General features: G+C 37.5%; 2 protein-coding genes and 1 long non-coding RNA gene across 3 annotated transcripts in view; 1 reads left to right on the top strand and 2 right to left on the bottom strand.

Moving 5' to 3' along the window:
• Positions 1 to 1,213: 1,213 nt before the first annotated feature.
• wdr77 (WD repeat domain 77) lies at positions 1,214 to 11,845 on the bottom strand. The gene is made up of 10 exons (XM_049471856.1): positions 11,612 to 11,845; positions 10,291 to 10,476; positions 10,054 to 10,195; positions 8,984 to 9,033; positions 6,805 to 6,875; positions 6,233 to 6,287; positions 5,823 to 5,894; positions 5,506 to 5,614; positions 2,678 to 2,746; positions 1,214 to 2,350 (listed from the first exon to the last, which is right to left on the bottom strand). Exons 1-10 carry the CDS (start codon positions 11,691 to 11,693, stop codon positions 2,218 to 2,220), a joined length of 969 nt encoding a protein of 322 aa, XP_049327813.1. The 5' UTR covers positions 11,694 to 11,845; the 3' UTR covers positions 1,214 to 2,217.
• Positions 11,846 to 12,605: 760 nt separating this feature from the next.
• LOC111195391 (uncharacterized) lies at positions 12,606 to 14,329 on the bottom strand. The gene is made up of 2 exons (XR_002651615.2): positions 14,223 to 14,329; positions 12,606 to 13,477 (listed from the first exon to the last, which is right to left on the bottom strand). It is a non-coding gene; the product is annotated as an uncharacterized LOC111195391 (long non-coding RNA).
• Positions 14,330 to 14,701: 372 nt separating this feature from the next.
• The window catches only part of lamb3 (laminin subunit beta 3), a 48,290-nt gene continuing 43,933 nt past the window's right edge, over positions 14,702 to 19,058 (top strand). Inside the window, exons 1-3 of the mRNA XM_049471806.1 lie at positions 14,702 to 14,765; positions 17,601 to 17,796; positions 18,773 to 18,927. Of these exons, the coding sequence (XP_049327763.1) occupies positions 17,766 to 17,796; positions 18,773 to 18,927 (186 nt within the window). The 5' untranslated portion in view covers positions 14,702 to 14,765; positions 17,601 to 17,765. The remainder of the gene's footprint in view (positions 14,766 to 17,600; positions 17,797 to 18,772; positions 18,928 to 19,058) is intronic.

Below are 19,058 nucleotides of genomic sequence, written 5' to 3'. Positions count from 1 at the left end.
CAAATGAAGAGCAGAAAACATTTATTTACGTTTATTGCAGATTTATTTCACACTTAAAGGGACAATATATATATATATATATATATATTTGTACATATTGTTTTATGTTTATTTGTCTGTTTATACAAATAAAAAGGGATCCGGATATAAATCCATTATAAATAAAAGAAAATAAACAGCAGAACATCTGCCTCTGTGTGTGTGTGTGTGTGTGTGTTTATGAGAGAAGATCTGCTCTCCTGTTACTGAAGTGTAGAATAGAGGAGAGGATGTGAATAGTGTCGGGTTTCTCTCTGCTTTGATGAGGCTCAGATTCAGTTTTTCACATCACCTCTCTGAACAAGTGCAACACAAAACCCAGCGATTCACTGAAAATCTGAATTTTAGCGGGTTTATGCAGGATTTTATTATTTTTTTAACATTTTTTTTATATTGCATAATTTAAATAGCATAACTGTATTTTCCCTCTATTTTTTTAAAAAGAAAAACAAGGATAAAACTACAATTTAAAGCTATTTATTGAACATTACACTGATGTGTAGCTGCACTATTCCTTATTATTACATATGAACTTTACCCACATTGCCATGTAAAGTCCTATCCGGACGGGATTCGTTTCTTAAGGGGAAAAAAATTATTACACTTCTACTCTAGTAGAAGAGTGATAAAACTCCTGCATCTGTCGGACTGCAATTGAAAAAAACAGGAGGATCAGTAAGTTTTTAGGCTTTTTCTCGGTCACATGACATCACGGAGTTCAGTAGCTCCTCCATTTCCACTCACTGTTGTGTTTTTAACATGGATCTTCGTGGAAATGCGCACCCAAAGTGTACAGTAATTACGGGGCGCGGCAGTGGACAAATACCTATTTTATTAAAGGCGATGAGACGAAGCTCAGAGATGTGCGTCCGGATGGGACTAAAATTACCGGAGGAGCACGGAGTTCAGAGAAAAACAGTAGATAATTCAGCCTGTAATGATCCTAAAAGCCTAAAATGATGAATTGCTTTATCTGCCCGCCCACTGCTTACAAAGTCCCACCTCCACACAAACTTTACTGAACACCCTGACAAGTATTTTTCAGGTGTGATACCTGAGCAGAGACTCATTAAACAGAGAATTTCACGTAAAAAAGTGTGGGACGTTGAGTGTAAACACCAACAATCTGTAACTCTGACCTCTTAGCCAATCAGTAAAGACACAGAGCGGCAGCTGATTAACAGATTCCTTTACTGAACAAACAGAACCGGAAAATTACAAGCAGAAAATTACAGAACCGCAGAACACAGCCTTATTCAGGTGACAAAACAATAACACAGCTCCAGCTCTCATATCTGTGTGTGTGTGTGTGTGTGTGTGTGTGTGTGTGTGTGTGTGTGTAAAATACTGTCACGCACACACAAACACAGACTTGGATAAGTGCCTTATTTGCATGTTAAATGGAGCTGTGTGGTTGTGGCTAGGGGTGTGTGTGTGTGTGTTTACGCAGTAGTTTTTGGGGTATCCTGGGTATATTGTTACTAAGTGGTTGCTATGGTGTTGCTAAATGTCTCTGATGGAGTTACTACGTGGTTGCTATGGTATTTTAGGAGGTGGCTATTGTGTATCACAGGTAAGTTTTGCTAAATGGCTGTGATTGATTTAAAAGGGGGTTGTTATGGTGTTTCTAAATTGCTGTGATGGAGTCTCTATGCGGTTGCTATGGTATTTTAGGAGCTATTTAAGTGGCTATTGTCTATCACAGCTATGGCTTTGCTAAATGGCTCTGAAGGAGTCACTATGTAGTTGTTGTGGTATTTTAGAAAGATGCTACAGTGTATCACAGCTATGCTGGTACAAAGTTACATTCACAATGATATCCTGGTGGTTGTGATGGAGTCACTAGGTGGATGTTATGGTATTTTAGAAGGTTGCTATAGAAAATAACAGCTGTGGTGTTGCTAAATGGCTGTGATGGAGTCCCTAGGTGGTTGCTATGGTATTTTAGGAGGTTGCTATAGTGCATCACAGCTATGCTCGTGCAAAGAAGTTGCAATGATACCCCAGGTGGTTGTGATGGTGCTGCTAGGTGGTTGCTATGGTAATATGAACACTAACGGAGACAACCCGGAAAGAACCACAGAACGTGATAAGGCAGATACAGTGAACTTACACACTTTACAGACTTTACAGTTTTGGTGTGTGTGTGTATTTGTGTGTGTATATAGTTGTGTGTGTTTAAGCAGTAGTTTTCTGGTCCAGGTTGTGCTGCAGGACCTGGTGGTCCCACCCTGCTGTTGTCAGAACATTCGAGCCGCCGGGAACCCAACACACACCCCGCACAAAGTCCTGATGCCTGACGTCACGATAACTAAACACACACACACACACACACACACACACACACACACACACACACACACACACACACACACACACAAAAACATATAAAGAAAATACTGTTTAATATTACACACAAACAGGCTTTAAATTTAAAGGAACATATACATATCTCTCTCTCTCATATATATATATATATATATATACACACACACACACACACACACACACACACACACACACACACACACACACACATTAAATATTGTAGAGATTGTAGATCAGCCCGATTTATATTAATGACTGTACACAGATCAGTATGATCAATCAGCCAATCAGAAGCCATCTTTATACTTACATTTCTCTGAGCTGGTCGTTCACCACGGCAACAGAGCAGTCATCACTCACCGAGGCCAGCAGAGGAGAACTGAACACACACACACACACACACATATTAATAAAGTCTATATAAATAACAGCTTTTGTTACAGCATATTTAACACTAATAAATGTAAACACGCTCTGTTAGTCTGCTCTGTATCTTCCTGTTACAAAGTGTCACAAGAGGTTATTTTTTTGTACCCATAAAAAGGAGGCTAGGTGGTTGCTATGGTAATTTAGGAGGTTGCTCTAGTGTATCACAGCTATGGTGTTGCTGAATGGTTGTGACTGAGTCAATAGGTATGGAGTCAAAAAAGGGTCATAAAGATTTTGAGTTTGTAAAACAGAAGTCACAAATGTACTGAAACTTGTAACTGCGTTTAAACAACTACATGCACGAAAATCCAAATCCACAAATTAACTGGAATGTGCAAACTTGAAACTGAAAGTAATATTAATAATAATTCAAATGTACGAATGTGAAAAAATATTTTAATTATATATAAATATATATTTTTTAAATTTGTAAATCCAATCTCTTGAATGTGTGAATCAGTACTGCTCAAATGGCTTAAGCTGGGTCAGACCAAAAATCACATGGAATTTGTGAGGTTGTAAATGTGACAGTGGGTGTTTTTCACTGTGGAGCTAAAAATCCTCTCATTCATCTTCTCTGCTGCGTGTGCGAAGCTCTAGCTGCAGTTGCGAATTTTGACCCTGTTTTTACGCCTGATTGGCGGACCAATAGGAAAGCTTTATATAGACCAATCAGATTACGGGGTTTGTTTAACCAATCAGAACACTGGGTGGGTCTCTGCAGCTCGAGTACTGGGCGTGTCGAAAGGTGTGGGCGTGTCGAAAGTGTGGCCGCCATTTTTGAGTCGGCCACCATGCGCCCCCCAGTGGATGAATTTACACTGAGGAAGGAGTTTAATAAACCGATAATATTCATAACTCTACCATTTTTTACCCGATTTACACACGGTTTGGTTTGTTACAAACAGCAGAGATGTAGTTATGATACAGGACACTGTGACACATTACAAATACCTGCTTTCATGCTGAAATACTTTATATTATGTTCTAATAATATGAATTAATTTTATATTTATGTACATAGATGCACACACACACACGTGTGTGTGTGTGCATCTATGTACATAAATATGTACAGCATGAAAGCAGGTATTTGTAATGTGTCACAGTGTCCTGTATCATAACTACATCTCTGCTGTTTGTAACAAACCAAACCGTGTGTAAATCGGGTAAAAAATGGTAGAGTTATGAATATTATCGGTTTATTAAACTCCTTCCTCAGTGTAAATTCATCCACTGGGGGGCGCATGGTGGCCGACTCAAAAATGGCGGCCACACTTTCGACACGCCCACACCTTTCGACACGCCCAGTACTCGAGCTGCAGAGACCCACCCAGTGTTCTGATTGGTTAAACAAACCCCGTAATCTGATTGGTCTATATAAAGCTTTCCTATTGGTCCGCCAATCAGGCGTAAAAACAGGGTCAAAATTCGCAACTGCAGCTAGAGCTTCGCACACGCAGCAGAGAAGATGAATGAGAGGATTTTTAGCTCCACAGTGAAAAACACCCACTGTCACATTTACAACCTCACAAATTCCATGTGATTTTTGGTCTGACCCAGCTTAAGCCATTTGAGCAGTACTGATTCACACATTCAAGAGATTGGATTTACAAATTTAAAAAATATATATTTATATATAATTAAAATATTTTTTCACATTCGTACATTTGAATTATTATTAATATTACTTTCAGTTTCAAGTTTGCACATTCCAGTTAATTTGTGGATTTGGATTTTCGTGCATGTAGTTGTTTAAACGCAGTTACAAGTTTCAGTACATTTGTGACTTCTGTTTTACAAACTCAAAATCTTTATGACCCTTTTTTGACTCCATAAATAGGTGGTTAATATGATATTTTAAGAGGTTGCTCTATTATATCTCAGCTATGTTGGTTGCAATGATATCCCAGACGGTTGTGATGGTGCTGCCAGGTGGTTGCTATGGTAATATGAACACTAACAGACTTCTGAACACAAGAGATTTTTTTTAATGCACCCATTTTTGCACATAAAAAAATAATTATAATAATATAAAGAAATGGCCAAAATGCAACAGGAAAAAATAATAATATTAATAACAAATAATAATAATAATAATTAACAATAATGTATCAATACACAAGCACTTTGAGTAATAAGATTCTTGATTAGCTTAATTCTAATAGCTTGATATTAAGTGTTAAATATACGCCACTAATATCACTAATATCACAAATATCACCATCCTATACTACAAATTCCATCCTTTATACTGTGGTGCTTGAAAGTTTGTGAACCCTTTAGAATTTTCTGTATTTCTGCATAAACCTGAAATAAGAGTCTTAAAATTGTTGTTTTTAATAAATAGGATGACAGTCAGGTACAAGTGGGCGGAGCCTGAACAGTGATCGATCAAAGCCTTACAATATTTTGGTTTATACAAAATAAAGTTATGTATGGAGAAAGAGGCATTCCAGAATGAGAATCTTGTTTTCTGTGAAACATGGTGGTGGTAGTATGACGGTTTGAAACAATGTATTTTAAAGGAAAATGTCAGGAAATCTGTCCATGAACTGAATCTCATAATTATTATGTTTACTTTATGTCTATTTTTTGTCTATGTCTATTTTTTTTACCAATATCTAATTAGCCATGAGATTTCAGGTACCAGACATTTATCATGTGTGTGTATCTGTGTAAAAATGGGGTGTGCATGTGTATATATACCTGTGTGAAGAGAACCTAAGGCCAGTCACTCTGCGTCTGTGTGTATTCATCGTCTGCGCACTCCCTGCATTCTGGAAATCCATCAGGGTCACCCTGCCCAGCTCATCACCTACACACAGACACACACAAGGCATTATGGGTGATGTAGTTTTTACAGCAGTCAGTTAATGAGGAACAGTGTCCTCTTTACACAAATCTACAGCACCGATCACCGGGTAATACTGATGGTGATGATACTAATTGTGTGGCACTCTAACTACTGACTCCTGGCGCAGTATGGAGCAGGGGATTATGGGAAATGTAGTTTTGTACTGTACCGTATGCGATTGTGGTGGTTTTGTGAGGGTCCCATGCGACGGCAGTTGGACAGCAGCTGGGGGAGACCACATCTGAAAGACACACACACACACACACACACACAGAAAGGGGGCGTGGCTTAATTGCAAAAACTCAAATTATTGGGGAATAAACTTCCTCTTCGGAATGATTTCTCAGGCTTCCTACATCAATGTTTGAGTTTCAGCGATGAAGAAACTCTGTGTGTGTGTGTGTGTGTGTGTGTAAGAGAGAGCGAGAGAGATAGTGATCAGCCTGTCCTCATTCCATACGTTTTCTGATGTCAGTATGAAAATGAATATCCCTTCATTTAAAAAGATTTATATTCAGAATGCCCGAGAGCAGTGTGTGTGTGTGTGTGTGTGTGTGCGTATATAAGAGCAGTTTTTACCTAATCGAGTTGCAGGTTTGGGTTTTCTGCGATCCCACAGCAACAAACGTCCATCCTGCACCACAAACAAACATCAATAACAATTATACAGACTACAGATATATATTAACATAAATTCATTTTACATTTTAAGCCATTGTCTACCCAATTAAGCTTTGCAGATTATCCGCCCACTCATTAGGACTCCCCCTATCATTAGCACGAGCTGCCGAGTTTAAACTGCAGAGCGATGCAGAGAATAAAAATGCTATTAAAGTGGCTGCATAGGGCGCTCGCACAGGACAGGATTATAAATTAGCCTTAAGTCCGCTGGATTCCTCAGAGCCCCCATAGAGCACACATCGGTACATTTAAACATACAATTACAGTTTATCTACTTAATTTAGCTGACTGGAGATAAAGCTTTTTTATTCCTGTAGAAGATGTATTCACATATTTACTATAGGTGGGAAAATACTCCTAAATAAACAAACAGGAAGGAAGTAATGCCAATTTTACAAAATTGAACAGCCAATATTCTTCACCGCAGAAAACCCTGTTTATTTGATTAAAATGAGGATGATGATACTGACCTGAGCACAGGAGAGGAAGAGCGATTCGTCTTTCGGGCTGCAGCACACACTGTTCACCGGCATGGAGTGAGCTACAATCACACACAAAGAAAAAGTAAGTAAATAATTAATGTAGTAATATATTTAAAAATATATATTTAAAAATATATTTATTTTTTTTATAAATTGCCATAAGATTAATCTGAATTATCTTTATTTCTATTTACTGCTGCCACTTATTTTATTATATTTATCATATATTAGCAATATTGTACTTACTACAGTCATAATAATACAGCTAATTTGATTATTGAACCATAAGCAGATTATATGAGATTTCGTTGATATGAAAAGTTACTTTATTTCAGTAATTCAGTTCAAAATGTGAAACTCATATATTATATAGATGCATTACACACACAGAGCGATCTATTTTAAGCGTTTATTTATTTTACTGTTGTTGATCATTATGGCTTAAAGCCAATGAAAACCCAAAAATCAGTGTCTCATAAAATTTGAATAATATATAATAAGACCAATTGATATATTTGGCAGTGTGGGCAGTGTGCCAAGTCCTGCTGGAAAATGAAATCTGCATCTCTATAAATGTTTTTCTCAGCAGAGGGAAGCATGAAGTGCTGTAAGAATTGATAATAAAACACAGTGGATCAACACCAGCAGATGACAGACATGACTCTCCAAACCGTCACTGTAACCAGTAATCACCAGTAATCTTTACATTTCATTTAAAGGAAATCAAGGGATCAGAGTCTGGAGGAAGAGTGGAGAGACACACAGTCCAAACTGCTCGAGATCTAGTGTGAAGTTTCCACCAATCAGTGATGTGGATTTCATTTTCCAGCAGGACTTAGCAAACTGCCCACACTGCCAAAAGCACTAATTGGTCTTATATAATATTCTAATGTTCTGAGACTCTGATTTTTGGGTTTTCATTGGCTGTAAGCTTCATAATAATCAACAATAAACTAAATAAACACTTAAAATTGATCACTCTGTGTTTAATACATATATATAATATATGAGTTTCACATTTTCAACTGAAATCTTCTACAGTTAGTTTAGTTAAAAGTCCAATTTTACAGTGTATCTGGATTCCAGATCTCTGTGTGTGTGTGTGTGTGTGTGTGAGAATGCGGAAATGGGTGTGTTTGGGAGGTTTTATAGACTGCACGCAAAATAAATAAACAACCCTATAAAACAGAAGAAGCTTTAAGGAGTGATTGACACTGAGGCAGTAGAAGAAGCAGCACCACGCCCCCTACTGACCACAACCTGGAACTGCTTTATTTATTCATTAATTTCCTTTTCCAGCACCAGTCAAAAGTTTGGACACACCTTTTCTCATTCAGTGTGTTTTTTCTTTCTTTTTATGATTTTATTTTACATTGTAAATTTAATATTGAAGACTATATTAAAGCTCCACAGGAATACATGCTGAATTATTTAGTTACCAGAATTTAACAAACAAAGAAAAAATAAATAAATAAATAAATAAATATATATAAATTGTTGCAATATATATAGTTGCAATATATGGATAAATACTCAAACTTATTATTAATTATTATTATTATTAACCTATAATTTAACAGAATACAACACTGACCTCTACTGGGCAGAAATAGAATTGCTTTCAGTGCATTTATAGTAATAAAATAAATAAATGTGAATAAAACAGAATGGTTAATTTATCATAGTTATATTTGGCCCTTAATGGTGTTAAAACAAAGCAAAATTCAGTTTCAGTGGCTTAACTAAACTACCATATTTTTTCGCACTATAAGGTGCACTTAAAATCTTTTAATTTTCCCCAAAATCGTCAGAGCATTTTATAATCTGGTGCTGCTTATGAATAAATTTTAACATTCACGTATTAAGGAGCAGTAAAGCCACTCCACTGAAGTACAGAGCTATACAGGAGCTTCACAGTTTCAGTGAAGTTTCTCCAGCACTAAGGCTGAAGCAGTATTAGCATTAACTGATAACCGAATTTTAACAAATTCACAGTTTTTAGGAGGGAAATCTGTGTAGATTAACATCCATCACTCGTTTGAAACCCCTGTTCCCTACTAGTGTCACGCCTTATAATCCTGCGCACTTTATGTATGAAAATGAATCTAAATTAAACTTTTAAACTAAATACATTTGTTTTTCTCGTATAGTGTATAAGTATTCTCACCGCTGTAGCTGCTGATCACCGTCTCCTGACTCAGATCCCAAACTTTAACCCTAAAAACACAGAAGATTCGCTCTTATTAACACCAACATCACTACAACACATGAGCTACACTCACATACAGTGCCATATACCATCTAATGTAGAGCAAATATCCATTAAACTCAGAGAAACACTTTAAAACCATCAGTTTCTCTGATTTTACAATTTATAGGCATATGTTTGATTAAAATGAACATTTGTTGTTTTATTCTGTGAAAACATCTCTCCCAAATTCCAAATAGAAATATAATAAATTTGTCATTTAGAATTTTCATTTGCAGAAAATGAGAAATGTTAAAAACCTCAAATAATGCAAAGAAAACAAGTTCATATTCATTAAGAAATAACAATACTAACGTTTTAAAAACGTTCAGAAATCAATATTTGGTGGAATAACCCTGTTTTATAAATCACAGCTTTCATGTTCTCCTCCACCAGTCTTACACACTGCTTTTGGGTGATCTTATGCCTTTACTCCTGCTACAAAAAAAAAAAAAACTAGTTTAACTTTATTTGTTGGTTTGATGGCTTGTGAACATCCATCTTCCTCTTGATTATATTCCAGAGGTTTTTGACAGGGTTCAGGTCTGGAGATGATTATTAGCCTATTAGCTTTAGCGCTAACTGGTGAGTTTTAACTTCCGTTACTTATAAGCTACATAACATTTAAAGCTCCAGTAATAACACAAGTTTAAGCTTCAATTAGCTTCATGGCTAGGAAGCTACATTATCCTTATTCTTAGCTTCAGTGCTAATTGGTAACTTATAACTTCCATTTTTTGTTAGCTACATTAGCATGCTAAGCTAAGCTGGTGAGTTTAAACTTCCACTACTTATTAGATACATTACCGGTATTCTTGTAGCTCCAGTGATAATATAAGATTAAGCTAAGAAGCTACATTATCCATTATTTTAGCTCCAGTGGTAATTGGTAACTTATATTTCTTGTTAGATACATTAGCATGCTAAGCTAAATGTTGAGGTATAACCCTTGATTACTTCTTAGCTACGTTAGCATTGATGCTGCTGACCTGCAGTCCATGCCGCTGCTGACCGCGTGACCCGCGTCGGCCGTAGGGCTCACTGACGTCACAACGTGATCGTGCTCATGGCGAGTAAACCTGTTTACCAGCAGACGCTCGTCCTCCGCCAGCTCCCATAATTCAACAGCACCTACATAAATAAAGACAATTACGCGAAACATTAGCAAAGAACACAACTGGCCACTGAACCAATCACTAATCGATCAATATCCCCCCTCTGCTCACCTGAGTCTGAGGCGAGGATGATGGCTCTGTTGGTGAGCCACTCAGCGTGGGTAACTCCCGCCTCTGTCTGAACCCCCGCCTTACAGTAACCCTCGTTAGGAGCGAGTTTAGCATCACTGAACACCCAGAGAGAACCGAGCCAACACCGACCCGTCAGACCCGACGCCCCCAACAGCAGAGTCCCATCTGAGAGAAAAACACAGACAAAACACGCTCAGAATACAGCTTCTTCCCCTAGGCCATCAGACTGCTCAACACACAAGAAAGAATGTTTCTTAACGAAACCATAATTACACTGCTCACAGTTTTGAATATTTTTAATGTTAAGCCAAGCCCACTTCTTTGACACAGAGAGGCATGTACAGACATTTACAGACCTAGAAAGACATTTACAGACACAAAGAGACATTAACAAACTTTAAAAATAGAGAAACCTAGACACAAAAAGACATTTACAGACACCGAAACACACACAGAGAAACACAGAGAAAGAAACACACACACACACACACAGACACAGACACAGAAAAACAGACACACACCGAGATACAGATACACAGAAACACAGAGATACAGAAACACAGAGATACAGACACACAGAAACACAGAGATACAGACACACAGAAACACAGAGATACAGAAACACAGAGATACAGACACACAGACACACAGAGATACAGACACAACAGAGATACAGACACAACAGAGATACAGACACACAGAGATACAGACACACAGAGATACAGACACACAGACAGAAACACACAGATACAGGTCACATAAACATACAGAGATAAAGAACACACAGAAACACACAGAGATACAGAAACACACAGAGATACAGAAACACACAGAGATACAGAAACACACAGAGACACAGAAACACAGGGATACAGAAACACACACAGAAACACACAAAGATACAGAAACACACACACACACAGAAACACAGAAACATACAGAAACACACACAGAAACACACAGAGATACAGAGATGCACAGAGATACACAGAGAAACACACAGATATACAGACACACAAACACAGAGATACACAGAAACAGTGATACTCAGAAACACACAGATATACAGAAACACACAGAGAGAAACACAGACAGACACACACACACACACACACACAAAAACACACACACACACACACACACACACACACACACACACACACACAAACACACAAACACACAAACACACACACACACATACACTCACTCACTCACTCACTCACTCACTCACTCCTGCAGCAGGCTGTGGTGTATTTTACCTCTAATTATAGGTAAGGTAAGGGTAGTTAAGGTAAGTTACCTGTTCTGTACTGCAGGGTCTCCAGGTGTCTCTCCATGCACGCGGGCGCGCTCGCGGGGCACCAGCGGCTCTCGGTTAGCATCCTGCAGCTCAGCGCGGCGGCTCTCAGTCTTTACCTGATTATTTACCGGTTTATTTATTTACCGGTTTGTTTGTGAGTCTGTTTTTCCAGCGCGCGAATGAATGGCCGGAGAGATGGAGCAGCGTACATGCGCCTCTGACATCCACTCACTTCCGCTTCCGGATAAAAGTCCCACTTTTAAATGAATAAAAGTCTACTAATATTTTTATTATTATTATTATTATTATTATTATTATTATTATTATTATTACTATCATTTCCAACAGAACGAGCTTTTATAATCCAGAAAATATAAGCAAAATGTTGTCCAATCAGAGCCGGTTTATGGACGGATATGGTTGTTTGCGAGTTTCAGCTACACCCGATAAAATAAGAGTTCATAATATAAAATAAATTACATTTTAAAACTCGCTCATATTAAAAACCTCATACTTTGATTATCTAAGGTTCGTTAAATATAATTAAATAAACTTTTTTTTTTTTTTTTGTCCAATGGCGTTTAGTGCAGGTACAACTTCAACGTAAAAGTCCGTGATCTTGAAGCTGAAATCCAACTATATAAAATGCAGAGTCCTTTAAAAAAAGAAAACAACTAAAAATTAAAATAAAAATGTTATATAAACAGTATATTGTAAAACTATATTGGATTTTTTTTAGGAAACAGTTCCCTGATTAACAGCTTACAGCTAGTAAATAGCATTGGAAATAAAAATGTATGAGCTTTGAAAATGTATTTAAAAAAAGAAAATTTCCCAAGACAAGGTATTTATTCAGGCTTTGGTATTTGAACAGCCAAACTCTCTGTTGTTTTTGGTTCTTCAGCTGAAATTTAACACAAAATATCTCGCAATAAAATCTACATATAAACAGATTGAGTTTTTTATTCTTAAAAAAAAAATAAAATAAAAGTAATTAAGGTTGTTTGAGGTTGTTTATTTTTCATGTGAACAGTTTTAAAATTATAAAATACAAATAAAATCTAAATAATAATGAATATACATTTACAAAATTTACACTTACAATTATAGATACAAAAAATATATAATGTAAGAATAGCAAACACACACACAGCTGCCATCTAGTATTAAACACAGAACATCAGCTGATTTGATTTGCAGTGCATTCTGGGAAACAGTAGATCAATAAGTTACACACATCCATCGCTACACTTTAATGCATGGAACAGTTTTTGCTTAATAGAACATTTTCTGATCTTGACGGTTAATGTTCTTACATTTTCAGGATGTTCTTAGAGTGTTTTTACTTAACATTTTTAAACATCATGGTAACGTCACTGCAATGTTACAGTTTAACGTTAATGGAACCTTTTTAAAATGTTGATAAATGTTCTCAGTGAGCTGAGAAGATGCTACATACGATGGGTGTATGGGGGGAGTGTGTGTTCCAGGGGTCTCCTGTAGGTTAAGGGCCCTCTCTCCTCCTCAAAATGCAGTGAGGGCCTCAGTTCACTGTAAGTGTGTGTGTCTGTGTGAGAGTGTGTGTCTGTGAGTGTGTGTGTGTGTGAGAGAGTGTGTGAGTGTGTGTGTGTGATCTCCCGCAGGGTTGCGAGCAGCTCCTCGTACTGTTCCTCTGGTCCAGTCTGGACGTCCTCAGTGCAGAAGGTCAAACGCAGCATGTCGGCCACGCCCACCACGACCCCCAGCAGAGCCAACACTGAGCCCACCAGGTAAACCCTCAGCAACCCCGGCCTGAACCTCAGAGACAACAGCTCCCGGGCCAGCGGCACCAGCACTCTACTGTCCATCAGCATCATAACCACCGTCCTGATGAGTAATAAATACAAAACACACAGTTAAAACACATTAAAACAACATAAAAACAACCATACAGAAAAAAACTATACAGATAAAACACACCAAACCCCTCAAAACAATTAAACACATTACAATAATACAGATAAAACAAATCAAACACTTAAAAACAAGCAAACACATCAAAGCAATATTGTTTAAACACATTAAACACATCAAAGGAACCAAACACATCAAAACAATACCGTTAAAACACATCAAACACATCAAAACTATACAGATAAAACACATCTAACACTTCAAAACAATACAGTTAAAACACATCATACACATTCAAACATCCAAATACATCAAAACAATTGTTAGACACATCAAAACAACATACAAAAAAACATCAAAACAATACAATTAAAACACCTCAAACACTAAAAACCAACCAAACACACCAAAAATACAGATAAAACACACCAAACACTTTAAAACAACCAAACATATTAAAACAATACAGTTATAACCCACGAAACTCTTTAAAGCAACCAAACACATCAAAACTTTTACTTTTATACTTTAAATAATTTTTGAATCCAGTACTTTTTTAAACACTTTTACTTAAAGAGTAAAATGCTTGAGTTGATTCTTCTTTAACTTCTACTTCTAAGTATTTTATTAAACACTCTATACTTCTAACTACAGAGTAATGATTATTTGTTTATTTTATTTAATGAATAAAGAATAAACAGAGAAATCACACACTGACCTGTCTGAACAGCTCTCTCCACACTGTCCCTCACTTTCCCTCTGTGAGGTTTATACTGGTGTGTGTGCGTGTGTGTGTGTGTGTGTGTGTGTGTGTGTGTGTGTGTGTGTGTGCTGGTGCAGGTATGCTCCGCCCACTGTGTGTTTACACTGTTTACACATTTCCTCTGTGAGTAAGCTGGTTGGCTCAGACAGGCTTGGCTAATGCTAATGCTAATGTGTCTGACACTGCAGACGTCCGGCTCGCTCCGGCTGTAACGCTGGATTATACACACACACACACACGCACACACACACACACACACACACACACACACACACACTAAACTCAGCAGACAGGAATTTCCAAGCTCACACAACATGTAACCTCAGCCCAGTCTGTCTGCAACAGCTTGTTTAAAAAATTGTTACATTTGTCGTATTTTTGGTTAAAAAACGTTTTCACACATTCTCTGCTGATTACAGGTCAGTCCGGTCCAGAACCAGTGTTGTGCCGATTTCAGCACCCCCGCCAGGAAAAGCACCCCCTCTCGGGAGCGCGCACGTACATCTTCTTGGTTTTAACTTTATTTTTCATTATTTCTTTTGAGTCACCGTAGCTTAGAACAGCATATTGAGTATATTCATTTTCTAAAAATAGTCATGTCACCTGCAGCCTTAATTCAATAATGAAATATATATATATTTTATAAAATTTGTAGTCCTATTTTAGCGATCTATAGGCAAGCCATCAACCGTGCACTGTGCAGCTTGATTTAGAGCGCGTTGGTGTGTCTTTGCTATCATAACGGTGGGAAAAGTACACCTTGCATGACTCAAGTTATGTACTAATTCTCTTAATTAATCGTGGGTGTGGTTAATTTTGGGTGTAACATGACATAAACCAATCAGAGTGTCACTTTAAGCTCATCATTCTCTTTAAGAGTAGATCAGGTGAGCTCTGACTTTGGCGGATTGCTATTTTAACAGTGCAGCTACCTGGACCTGGAAACTGAGCTGCTGGTTGACGCTGTGAAGGAGATCCAGCAGCTAATTTACGGGAACAGCAATGTTATTTTATTTATTATTTTGTTTATTGTTGATCTACATATGGCACAGTTGCGTTGCCAAGATAGCAATAAACCAGAAATTTACCTGAACCTCATTTTCAGACCACCACGCCCATCAGTGTAGATATATTCAGAAGCACTGTTGCTATTTAAACAATGCAGGAGGAACGAGTGGAAATAGACTGTTGACAAGGTGTAAGATAGCAATGAGCATCACAACGCATCATGCACATGTTGTAAGACAGGGCCTTCATTATTTATTGGTGTTTTTATCTCATTTAGGTAAAGCATCGGATTGCATATCATCCTGACATTTTCTGATTTGGGGTTTTAGACTGATTCATCCCACCAAACCACGACACACCTCATCGCCATGGAGACCGGCAGCTGGGTGTGTCTGCCTCTGTCTGGCTTTTTGTAGAAAAAGATGAGTCAGAAAACACACACACACACACACACACACACCTGAGGCTGGTTCATACCTGCACTGGAGAATGTACCGCAGATTCAGTGCCTTCAGGCTACACTTTACTGCACACCACACCCAGAACACACATCGTCACCTCACCTCACACACCCTCACACACACACACACACACACACACACACACACTAACACACACTGCCATATGATTACTGTGCCCCAGGCTGAGGAAAACAACTCCAGCACCTTCAGATCTTTGCAACAACACAACCACGTCCCATAATAACCTTCAGCTTCAGTCTTCATAAATGCCTGTTCGCAATTACCTATTTAATACGTTTAAATCACTGTGGCTGTAAATACAGAGCAGAAAAATCTGAACAATTTCAAGAACTTTGAAAGTATCCTCAAGTGCAGTCACCGCAAAAAACATTGAAAACTTTATGATGGAACTGGCACTCATCAGGAATGCCCTGGAAAGGAAGAGCAAGATTTCCTCTGTTGTACAGGAAGTTCATCAGAGTTACCAGCCTCAGAAAGCACAAGTTAACAAACAGCTCCCCAGATAAGAGTATTTAGGTTTGTTTAACACTGTTTTTAAGTTACTACATGATTCCTTATGTGTTCCTTTATAATCTGATAGATCACTTAACTATTAATTTATAATGTAGGAAAAAATATTAAAAATAAAAACATTGAATGAGAAGGTGTGTCTAAACTAAAGTGCAGAGTAATTAGTGCTGTATATACATTTAAAATGATGATATTCTCTGGGTGTGATACGGTATGGCACGGTACGGGCAGGTCAGACTCAGTGATGTTCTGTTATTGCTGATGCTCCTCTGATCTCTCCTGTCAGAACAAGCCCAGAACTGAGAGTTTAACTCACTTTAATACAACACTGCTGCAGATACTGTAGCTTTAATGCTAACTATACTAACACTGAGCTTCATTCAGCTTCTTCAGAAGTCTGGAACAGAGGTTAAATAAAATACTGTATTAAATACAGTACATGTTTTATCACATTACATTAAATTACATTACATTACTTTTGGCAGATACTTTTATTCAAAGCAACTTATTAAACAAATAATGATGTACATTTAGTAATAGAGGAAATAGAAAATAGTGAGATAGGAGAAATAGGAGGAAAGGTGATCATCCTGCTGTATTGTTTCAATATTAATAACGTTACTGCTATCACAGAAAAGCTTATCGGATACTTGTTTCATTTTTATTACAAAGTTAAAGAATGTTAAAGATGTTGTTTTGTACCATTTTTGACAAAAAAAAACATTTGGCATTCCAAGAGATTTATACTGTCAGATCATTTTTTAAATGCATTTCAGACCACTTTGGTCATACAACAGTCAACAAGGTGTGTTCAGGTACATTTCTGGAGTTTTGCTTGTTTATCTTGATAACAGAAAACAGAGGAGCTCCACTGACTGAATACAACCTAGACAGACGCCAACAGTCAGACGTTCATCGCTATCTTGGCAGTGAATTGTCAGCACATCCGCTTGTTATGGAAGCGTTGGACACGTCCAGGTAGCTGCGCCATTAAAATAGCAATCAGAGTGAAACACAATTAATTAAAAGAATTAGTACTATCTTTTTGCGTGTTTCGAGCCACACGAGGTGTACTTTCCCTGTCATTATGATAGCAAAGACGCTCTGGCAAGCCCTGAATCAAGCTGCGTGGTGCACGGTTAAGGGCTCATCTATAGATCATACAAAATTCAGGGCATCCAGTAGCAGATCAATAATGCAAGTTAAGTGTATTTTTGTTAAACAGACTGTTAGTCATGTGTTCACAGCACAGCTGCGTTACTGATGGTGGAATGTGTGTGCGTGTGTGTGTGTGTGTGTGTGTGTGTGTGTGTTTTGATTCATTATGGTAAAGGGTGTGGTGTGTGAGGAAGTGTGTATCACACACAGGTGTGTGTGTGTGTGTGTGTGAGCAGGTATAAAGTGCAGTAGGAAGGTGTTCTGGATCAGAAGAAGCTTCACACACCTGGATTTACTGCTCACCTGTTCACACCTCAATCTCACCACTGCAGGGGATCTAATGAAGACGTGGGCTTTTCTGCAGCTAGCGGGTACGTACCTTTCAGTACTACCTCATTACTTTACTACTTCAATACCTCTTTACTTCAGTACTTCACTACATCTTTATCTTAGTTATTTACTACCTCATTACTTCAGTATGTTAGCACCTCTGTACAGTTACCTCAGTTGGGAAAGATGCTTTAAAACTGTATTACATGTAATTGTAATAATGCAACTGTAATGTAATATAAAGGATAACTGTATTAAAGTAATGTAATCTGATTAGTTTCTATTGCATTTGGATTACTAGATTTCCCATAGCCACATATTCAGATAAAGACAAATAAATGCAAAAAAAACATTGACTGAATAAATTAAAAAAACGTTAATAATTTATACCATTAATACTAACCCTAGTTTTGTTAATATATATTTAAGATATATTTACTATTTAAGAAATTCTAATTTAGTCATTTTGTTCACTTTAAAAAAAGGAAGACGACCATATTCAAGCTATTGAATTTATTGTTGTTGAAAAAATTATGAACAAATTACAAAAAGTCTGCGAAAAACATATCTATATGTTTATATTTAGCGTACAGGTTATTGTGACACATACTAGTATAGTATTATAAGTGTGGGCAGCTAGTTATACAGCAGTGGTAGCTCATTTACATTAATTCAATGGCAGTAAATGAGCTACCACTGAGTATTGGTACTACTATTCGATAAAGACGTAGACATAAATGAAGATAGTAGAATAATAGTTTTACTTACTTATTTTTTTATGTTTTAAGTTTTGTAGACTGTAACAATAAAATCTGACTTACAAGTCATTGTTTTCTTTGTTTTTTGACAGCTCTTTTTTAAAATCAGAGCCAGGTGTGCTGTTTAGTTAAAATACGAAAACTTTTCGTACTATAACTGTGTTAGCACGTCTCGCTGGGTCTCTGTTAGCACTGTAGCATATACTGCTAGCTACTGTAGCGTGGCTATCTCTCTGACTGTCTGTTTCTGTGGTGTTAGCATTAGCCGCGGTGTGCGTGGCGCAGCAGGACTGTAGCCGGGGGGCGTGTTACCCTCAGCTGGGGGATCTGCTGATTGGACGAGAACAACACCTGAGCGCCTCGTCCACCTGCGGTCTCCTCGCCACCGAGATTTACTGCACACCTTTTGGACAGGTATACACACAAACACACAAACACACACAAACGCACACACTTACAATTGTTCTCACATTATTTTTGGGTTTGGGGTATTTCTATGATAGTTATTGTTTGATGGTTTCTATGGTGTTGCTAAGTGGTGATAA

The sequence above is a fragment of the Astyanax mexicanus genome, chromosome 24, assembly GCF_023375975.1.
Source record: "Astyanax mexicanus isolate ESR-SI-001 chromosome 24, AstMex3_surface, whole genome shotgun sequence".
Taxonomy (NCBI): Eukaryota; Metazoa; Chordata; class Actinopteri; order Characiformes; family Acestrorhamphidae; genus Astyanax; species Astyanax mexicanus.
Note: the sequence above shows the minus strand (reverse complement) of the source record. Positions and strands in the feature narration are given on the sequence as shown.